The following is a 9,535-nucleotide window of genomic DNA, read 5'->3' as shown; positions in this document are numbered from 1 at the left end:
GGGGGGGGGGGGGGGGGGGGGAGGGGGGGGGGGGGGGGGGGGGGGGGGGGGGGGGGGGGGGGGGGACTTACGAACCAGAGAGCATGCCTCCAGTTTCCAAAGACCCAAGAGACCTGGAAGCAGTGACCCAATGGCTCAGTCTTTGGGAGGTGAGGGACATGTTGCCACCTTGTTCCACCGAGGAGGGCACAAGGGCACCCACACTGCCTGCTGCTTCCCGTGGGCACTGAGGTCCGGAGAAAAGAGGCTAGAGGATCCATGCAGGCGTCCCTGTCAATATCCCAGGGAGGAGCCTGCTGTGTCCCCTGGGCTCAAGCTTCCCAATGGGCTGTGTGTGACCCCTGTGGCCACAGCTCCAGAGCAAGAAATCACATCTGCTGAGTCACAGGTGACATAAGAAAAACTCCAACCTGGTTTATTTCAAAAGGGCAGAGGTCAGGAGAGGGAAATAGTCAAAAACTGCCTATCTTTCCCCGGACACATCTGTCCTCTGAAACACTGGACACTTTGGGTTCAGAGTGAGCTGGCCCTGGGCCATCTCACTGAAATGACTTCTTTTGTCTGGCTCCTTGACACCACTCCTGTGTTTATGGCTCTGGGCCACTAGGTGCACTGGCCCTGGCCCAGGATGGCCAGATCAGGCAACACCTGGGCCACTCTAGTCGATGTAGTAGACCTTGGCGGCATCGTAATAGGCGTGGGTCATGTAGCTGGTGTCCCTAAGGGGCCACCAAATGTCAGGGTGGTAGGTGGCTGGATAGACATGGTGCTGGGGTTGGATACAGCTGAAAAGTGCCAGGCTCCGGTCAGTGGCCACGGTGGGCAGGTAGAGCCGCAGCTTATCCAGAAGGTGACCCGGCCAGAAGGAATTGGAGTGGTTTCGCTGCAGACCGCTGGGCCTCTTCGTCTTCAGCTGCCTGGAAAATGAGAAGACACAGGGAAGCTTGTCATGGCAGACAGGCCAGGGCCGAGGCTCCCTCTCAGCAGAGCATACCAACTGTGACCAAAGTGGAGATCTAGCACTGAGCTAAGCACTTCAATACCTCAGTCCTCACTACAGTTCCACGTGACAGGTTCTGTTATCCTGTCCACCCTACCAATGAGGATCCAGAGACCTAGAGAGGCTGTCATTTTCCCAGGGTCGCACAGTGAGCAGGTGGCCGAGCATAGGCTTGACTCCCAGTCCAGTGCTCTAAACCCCAAACTCTTAAGCGTACACCATGTGTTTAATCTAGAGGCACTGTAATGTGGTGCTCAGAGTGCAGCCTCTGAAGCCGACCTAGCTGGGTTCATATGACCTCTCCACCACTTAATAGGTGTGTTGCTTTGAACAAGATGTTTAACCTTTCTGTACCTCAGTTTCCTCTTCTGTAAAATGGGTATGCTGAGAGTAACATACTTCATAGGCTTGTTGAAAAGATTTAAATGAGTTAACACATGGAAAGCCCCAGAGCAATGCCTGCCTGGCGCTGTGTGAGCACCTTTCAGGTCCTGGGCACTGACTTCCAGGTGCTATTTTGGGGGTACCATAAGACACGTAGAATCCCAGGCGCCTTCTCCAAGGCAAGGCCAGCCCGCCTTCCCACCTTCCTTCCTTCCGCAGTTAGATGATGGCCACAGACCTGGCGAATTCCTCAAACTCCTTAAAGCGCATTTTCTTGATTTTCTTTGGCATTTTCCTAGTGGAGAAGAGAGAGGCATTCTGTTAGGAGAGGGAAATGCAGGCTAATGGGGCCTTTTGGGAAGTAGGTCAGGGCCCTAGGAATGGGCATACTTCCGAGTCTCAAACCAGAGCTCTGAAAGGGGAATTTCTTCTACCTGGGTCAGGGCTGTGATGTCGTGCTCCATGCTCCACACAGGGGAGCACACCGTGGGCTCAGGTTGGCCAGTCCAAGCCTCATCACTTGGCTGACTAGGTGACCTGGGCAAATCACTTCCCCTTTCTGAGCCTTGGTTTTCTCATTTCCCAGAATGAAGACCTCCTGGGGAAGCTATGAGAGATGTTCAAGAAGCAGTAGCTGCTGAATTTGAGCCCTCTTGGGGCCCCTGACTCCCACCTTCCCTGCCAGAGCCTGACCCAGACTTGAGGACAGAAGTGGTAAAAACCGACCCCCAAACTCCCGGCCTGGCAGACGTCACTGATTGACCCCAGTACTCTTTCCCACCAAGGCTGCATCTGGCCTCAGAATCTTTCACAACCCAGTCTAAGTAGCAAGATAGAGCCAATGTTTCTCCTTGACCTGGGGACCTCTGTTTATCCTTTACAGCTGTGACCTACCTAAGCATGGACAAAAATCCCTTTCATAGGTTTCCACCCACTTCCTGCATTCACAGCTAAGGAATTGGTGCCAGCCACCCTGGGGCTAGAAGGCAGTCACCATGTAATCAGAGGGACCTTCGTGGCTCATTCTCGGCTCTTTACAACCAGAGCTGTGGACAGACCTACCCGCAGGCCTGAGTCCATCCTGCACTTCAGAACAACCTGACCGGGGCTGGGTAAAACAACAACAATCATTGATTTGATTGAGTGCTATCTGTGCTGAGAGGTTTACATGCATTTCTCACCTAATCCTGAGTGTGTGTGGAAGGAGCTGGCATGTCCCTTTTACACACAAAGATGCTGAGGCTCAGAGAGCGAGTGAGTCCATCTGACCTGAGGCCCTGCTGAGTCCCACCCCGGGCATTCTGGCCCTTCCACCCCTGTGGGCAGCCATCAGTGGGCTAGAGTGTGGGGCAGGTCCTGAGCCCTCGCTCCGCATGGTATCTGGTCAGCTGCTCCTCTTCCTCCCACGCTGGGCCCATCCCTTTGCAGGGATGCCGCCCTGTTCTTCGATCTGCAGTCACCCACTCATGCTACCCACAGGTTGCTACCTGCTGCTTAGCCCAAATCTGGGTGGCCTAGGCTTTGGATCACCAAAGAAGGCCATTTTCTTGGTCTGAGGGTAAGGGACATCCCCAAGGCAGTGCTTTTTCTCCTATCAGGAGCTGCAAACCCGCCTCTTGCCAGAGAAGGAGCTTGTCAGCTACAGGGTGGCAGGGCAGGGAGGGGGCTGCCCCACCGCCCCCTGCAGGGCCCCCACACTGGCTCATGATTTGCACAGATGCCTCGCCCATTCTCTAGGAAGACTCTTCTTTTAATCTTTTCCAGAGACCCTGCAATTGTATAGTGCTGTGGTCAGGAGGGTAGTTGTGTATGAGCTGCAGCCAAGATCTAGGATCCTAGGACATGTGCCAAGGGTGATGTGGTGACCAGTCAGTCTGGGAACGCCGTGTTAGGACACAGACACTGGCCCAACAGGATGCCCCATGTATCAGTGTCCCAGTCCCTGCAGCTGAAGGGACAGCAATGGGGCAGGAAGCAAAGGGCAGGGAGAAAGGGGGTCTGACACTCAGCTTGTCGGTCTTCTTAGCTGCAGACTGGCCAAGGCCCTGGGGCCTACGCAGGGCAGGATTCGGAGCGCAGACCTTCCAGTCAGAGTAGTAGCCTCCGGGCTGCCGGATCGGGCGCACCTGGTCCTTCTGGAAAATGATCTTGTCTCCTGGGTACAGCAGGGCTGTGAGCAGTGACAGACATGCGTGTGGCCCGTCAGCCCAAGATCAGCCCCCTCCCCGAGCCTTTGGGGCCAGATGGGGGCTTTTTTAAAAAAATAAATCTTCATTTTTGTTTGAAAGGGTTTTTTTCTTCTATACATTTTTAAAAACTTTTTCTTTTTATTTATAATTATTTTTTATGTTTTTAACTTTTTATTTAAATGATTGTAGATTCACCAGAAGTTACAAAAATAGTGCAGTGGGGTCCCTTGACCCTTTGCCCCAGCTTTCCCTCATGGTGACATGGCACACAGCTGTAACACAGTAGCAGGAGAGGGCGTTGGGGCAACACTGCTAACCAGACTACAGATGAGTGAGGATTGTTTACAACCAGGTCAGCAAAGGCCCCAGGCCTGGGTGCAACTAGGACTGAGTTGGTTAGGAGTCCCAAGAGGAAGCAGGAGGACCCAAAGAAGCTTCACGGGGTTACCTCAGGCCTGTCCGACGGCAATTTTCTCCTTGTCTTGAGTCAGACTCACAGATAGCCTTGGGAGAGCTTCCTAACAAGTGCAGATCATAAAACTACCGGGCCGGGGTCTCCACCTCCATGCAACTATTAAGCAGAGCTCGTCCTCAGACAGTGACACATGAAAATCTCACGTTCTAGAAAAAGTGATGCACGTGACACTCCAGATTGTCACTGCTGCTTATTCGGGGGAGGGAAGGGGCTTCGCAGGTGAGAAGGTGGGGATATGTGCAACATCAGCATTTTCAAAAGGTATGTGATTTTTCAAAGTGTGATTTTTAACTGACTTACATAAATGATTTTATATAAATGGAAAAGAAAAAGACAGTCATGAAAGGACAGTCACTGAAGTATCAATGGTGGCCAGCTCAAGCTGGAGGATTTTTATTTTTATGATTTCAAAATCATTTGAATGAGCAAGTATTATCTGTAAAAAATCAGGGAGCGGGGGAGGCCAATAAAGCTATATTCACGGGGTGAAGGGGATACCTCAGTGTTCTACAATTTTGGCCCATGAGCTTGAGGCCTGCAGTCTGAGACCACCAAGTTCTAGCCTAGAAAACAGACCTAGGAGTCCAGATCCATATTTGGGCCTCTCTGCCCAGAGCAGAGCAGGCCTCTGTCATGAAGACACCCAGTAGCTAATGGCCAAGACAGTGGTCGGAGATGGAATGAGTCTAGTTTATCTGGATCACCCAGAAGCAAAAGGATGCCCACCCAGGGATGCTCTGTGGATGTCAGATCTGTGTAGGGGCCAGGAGCTAGCAAGAGCCGGCGGCAGAAAAAAACTACAGTGGCCGCTTGTTCCGGTGGGACAGACAATGGAGGCACATCCGGATGGGACCTGACACCAAGGTGCGGTCCAGTGTGGCAGGCCAGCCGGCGTCTGAGCAGATGGAAAGCCGCGGTCGGTCCCGCTGCTAGCCAAGCCCTGGTGTGCCAAGGCCGGGGAGGCGAGGCTCCCGGAGGGCGGGGCAGGAGGGACATTTGGTGACAAGTCAGTGTCTGGAGCAGCAGGGTCCCCTTTGGCCTCTGCCCTCCCAGCCCAACTGCTCAGCGCGTGCGGGAGATGCCATCGTTTGAGATGGCCTCCCTGTGTCCTGAAGGCTTTGCCCACGTTCCCCTGTATAGACCTGTTATGGCTGAATCGTGTCCCCCCAAATTCATATTTATAAGACCTGTCCTAACCCCCAGTACCTCAGAATGTGACGGCATTTGGAGATAGGGCCTTTGAAGATGTAATTAGGAGAAAATGAGGCAGTTAGGTTGGGCCCTATCCAATCTGACTGGTGTCCTTATAAGAGGAAATGTGGACACAGAGGGACACTGGGGCACATGTGCACAGAGAAAAGACCACAGGAAGAGGCAACAGAAGGGGCCCTCTGGGAGGCAGCAGAGAGGCCTCGGAAGAAACCAGTCACCCTGGTCTGGGACTTCCAGCCTCCAGAACAGCGAAAGACAAATGCCTGTTGTTTAAGCCCCCGGTCTGTGGTATTTTGTTATGGCAGCCCTACAAACTAATATAAGGCCCAAGGCCCTGTACGTTTAGCACTTGTTTCCTTCCCTCTTGGGAAAAAGATGAACTAACCAACTGTGACTGTCCCCTCCAGTTGTCAGGTGAGCCCCACCCTGGCTGTGTGCCCCTTCTCAGACAGCTACATTTCCCAGTGCGGCCTCAGTTCCATCCCGCAGGGTTCCCACAGGTGCGGCTTGCTCCTGCATGTTTTAAAGCACATCACATTTACAAACTCATGAGTTTGGGACGCTGGCACGCTACATTTCCCAGTGCGGCCTCAGTTCCATCCCGCAGGGTTCCCACAGGTGCGGCTTGCTCTTGCATGTTTTAAAGCACATCACATTTACAAACTCATGAGTTTGGGACGCTGGCACTGCTAAGTGGTCCTCAGAGGGCTGGACATCCCCTGCCCCCACCTATCAGAAACACACACGACCCAGAGACGCAGAAACGCACAGAGGGCTCAGATCCGCTTGGATGTGTGACAACATCATTCTGCCCCCAGCAGAGGGCGGAAGTGGCGTGGAAATCTCAGGGCTGAGTCCTGTTTGCAGAGAAAAGGGCCTCAGCAGACCCTGCCTCCTGGTGCATTCCCACCTCATTGCTCCTTGCAGAAGAACCAAGAAACAGGCCTGGCTAGAGAAATGGTTTTGAGAGAAGTTACCATTTCTACCAAATCTCTCTCTTTGAAGTTGGGATGGTTCCTTTACGCTCAACCTCAGGACTCCCTTCCCAGAACTCCTTTCACCTGGAGCTTCCTGCCCTAGTATGAGCTTCCAGCTCACCAGGCTCAGGGCTCCAGAATCCAGACTTCCAAAATCTCAGTTGGGGAACCCAGATCTCCAGGCCTTGAATTCTAGAAATCCCATTGTTGGGAACAATAGGAAAATGTCAGGGCCCCTCGGATGTTCAGAACCTTGCTGAGCAGTTGCTGTAAATATCCTCAGGTGCTCCTTGTTACTACTTAATGTAAGTTGTGTATGGGCACCCAGGTGTCCAGGGTTGTGGACTTAAGTATAAAAGACTAACAGCGCTGATCCACAGTGCTTCTCAGAACTCTCAGAGACGCCACTAGGACAGTTGCTCCTAGATCTGAATAAAGCCCATTCATTTTTCTATACCTACGGCTCCTAGAACCTTTTTTTTCTATTGCCTAGCTCACAGGCCTGCGTGTGGAGGGCTTGTAACCCAATCTGTGCAACAGACCCGAGGGGTCTGTAAGCCCTAGCTTTACACCCATCTTGCAGCAAAACAGTCTGGGCTGTTCCTCCTTCCGTCTCCCTCCCTCTTCCCAATGTCCAGCACAGGCCCCAGCATCTTGACTGGATGCATGTTGTCTGGGGAAGGACAAACCTCAGGTGGATGTCACCCGTGCCCTAGCTCATGTGCCTCTTGGTATCTTCCCGAGGGCCAGCCACCGAGGCCCTTACCTTTCATGAGGATGGCCTCTGTCAGCGGGAGGCCGTAGAACTCACAGAGCTTCCAGCATTGCAGGTAGACCAGAAAGTCGTCCCTGCGGGACAAGCCGATGAGGTCCCTCATCTCCCCATGGATGGTGGATGGGAGGCAATGCTCATCCAAGTGCTTATTCCCGCAGCGCACCAGGCGGCACTGCTCCGTGTACTGGATGGAGGAGGTTGCGAGCTGCAGAGAGAACAGAGGGAGCTCAGCCGTCTCTTCGCCTCATGTCCTTCATCCTGGCTGGGAGGCAGGTGTGGCGCCCCACTGACCTCCACCCACGAGGCCCCCATGGTGGGCAATGGCAAAGAAGGCACAGCAGGGCTGCCATTCCACTTCTGAACTCAGTGACTCAGGGGCAAAACCACACATGGTCAAGGTCACCACTGAAGGGCGCCTGAATGGTCAGCGCACATGGTTCTGCATGCACACAAGACTGTATATTCTATGCAGTAAGATGCGGCCCAGATGCCCTAGAGGCATCCTGTTGAAAACAACATTCAAGTGTTTGGCTGCATGGGAATTTAAATTAGTACGGCTGTCTGTGACCCTGAGGTGGAAGCTGTGTGCTAAGGGTGGGTGACAGAGCAAGTTAGAATGGGGTGTGCAGCCACTTTTGGCACCTTTTTCTTTTTTTTTTTTTTAAACAAGGAAAACATCTATATTTTTAAAGCTTCTAACACCATAATCAGCAAAGTACAGCCCATAGGCCAAATCTGGCCCATCACCTGTGTTTATAAATAAAGTTTTACTGGAACCCAGCCACGCTCATTTGTTTAGGTGTTGTCTATGGCTGCTTTCACGCTACAGCAGCAGAGCTGAGTAGTGCAGACAGAGACCGTGTGGCCCATGAAACCTGGCATGTTTCTCTGGTCCTTTACAGAGAAGCGTTGCTGATCCCTGCTCTAACGTTTTGGGTTTTCTTGTCATGCAGCTGAGTCAAATCTTAGTTGATATAGCACTCACCAATACCTGCCATTTTATTAAATATATATACAAATATGTATTTATAATGTATTTATGTATAGTATTAATGTTGTCTGTCTCCCTGACTAGACTGCCAGCTTCCTGAGAGCAAGGACTGTTTGTTCCATCTAGCACTGGAAGAGTGTCTGGCACATCACAGGCCTCCCTTAAATACAAGGGTATTTCAGAAAGTTCGTGGAAAAACAGAATTGAAAGATAATGCAAATCTTTCCATGAACTTTTTGAAGTATGCTTGTATTTATTAGACAAACTAATTCACGCAGTTAATCCTTCCTTCCCTCACTCGCCATGTATTTCTGGAGTATCCACGCAGTGCCAGGCCCTGTGCCAGGTGCTTGTGGTGACTCCAGCTGTGATGAGAAGGCAGCCCTGGTCTCAGGATACAAAGTCGTAATTAAAGGTTGGGGCTGGCTGTTTAGCTGTTGGTTGGAGCGTGATGTTATAACACCAAGGGCTCCCCAGGCCGCAGGAGGTGCTGGTGCAGAAGATTTGAAGCCAGCCTGTCTAGCCCCCAAGCCCAGTGCCCTCCTGGGCTGGTGGTACCTTGTGCTGCCGCCGCCTCTCGCGGTACCGCTTGCCCACGTCCTCCATCTCCTCCAGGGTCATGGGCCGCGCCTCCATGCGTGTGTTGACCTCGGGCACTGTCAGCAGGTGCATCTGTGGAGGCTGTGGGGCTAAATCCTCCTGCTTCTTGAGCGGGCTCTTTGGGGAAGCTCTGTGCTCAGCCAAGGTATAATCTAGAGTTGGAGGGAAGAGACAAAGGACGGAGGGACTAAGAGGGTGGCATCTGCCAAGTTATCCACCATCACTGAGCAGGCGCCAGGCCAACCCTCTGCTCCCTTCCCAGTTGTCTGGGCAGTGCCCACCTGTGACACACCTTGAATGTGTCCCCGTTCTCCTGCTTCACTGTGACCTCCCTCACCTGCACACTACCCCAGCCTTCCTGCTGCTATTCTCATCCTCTATCACCCTGTTTCCACCAAGCAGCAAATAGGACATTTAAAAAGTATAAACCAGACCACCTCATTCTCCTGGCTTTCCATGCCACTTAGGCTCAAACCCAGAGTGCTTTCCCTGGGCTACAGGACCCTGCAGGATCTGGCCCCACCTGGCCCTTCTTGCTTCTGAGCTGAGGCGCCCAGACTTGTGCCCAAAGACAATGCAAGAGACACCCAAATCCACCTACCTTACCCACTGCCGCTATCTCCAGGGGAAAAGAACTCAGTGATGATGCCGAAATAGCACCATTCAACCAAATACTTGCTGCTTCGCTTCAAGTCAATAGGCCCAAATAATACCTTTGCTGCAAATTTGCATTGTAGCGCACTGTGGTCATTCAAATGCCTCGTGGCCAGCTACACAGATAATCATGAGCACAGGAGGGAAAGTGTGCCCCATTCAAGGTGGCCCAGAGCACACGCTGGACATGAAGGGTGTGTCCTGCACAGACACTGGGTAGTTACTACTGTAGGTGGGGGGGGGGGGGGGGGCGCATGCGGGGGGCAAAGGGGGGGGCC

General features: G+C 52.6%; 1 protein-coding gene across 1 annotated transcript in view; it reads right to left on the bottom strand.

Moving 5' to 3' along the window:
* Positions 1–389: 389 nt before the first annotated feature.
* Positions 390–9,535, bottom strand: part of EFCAB12 (EF-hand calcium binding domain 12) — a 21,774-nt gene continuing 12,628 nt past the window's right edge. The window contains exons 5-9 of the mRNA XM_008587036.1: positions 8,562–8,755; positions 7,004–7,217; positions 3,395–3,554; positions 1,623–1,679; positions 390–917 (exon numbers count right to left, since the gene is read on the bottom strand). Of these exons, the coding sequence (XP_008585258.1) occupies positions 659–917; positions 1,623–1,679; positions 3,395–3,554; positions 7,004–7,217; positions 8,562–8,755 (884 nt within the window). The 3' untranslated portion in view covers positions 390–658. The remainder of the gene's footprint in view (positions 918–1,622; positions 1,680–3,394; positions 3,555–7,003; positions 7,218–8,561; positions 8,756–9,535) is intronic.

The sequence above is a fragment of the Galeopterus variegatus genome, unplaced genomic scaffold (assembly GCF_000696425.1).
Source record: "Galeopterus variegatus unplaced genomic scaffold, G_variegatus-3.0.2 Scaffold4222, whole genome shotgun sequence".
Taxonomy (NCBI): Eukaryota; Metazoa; Chordata; class Mammalia; order Dermoptera; family Cynocephalidae; genus Galeopterus; species Galeopterus variegatus.
Note: the sequence above shows the minus strand (reverse complement) of the source record. Positions and strands in the feature narration are given on the sequence as shown.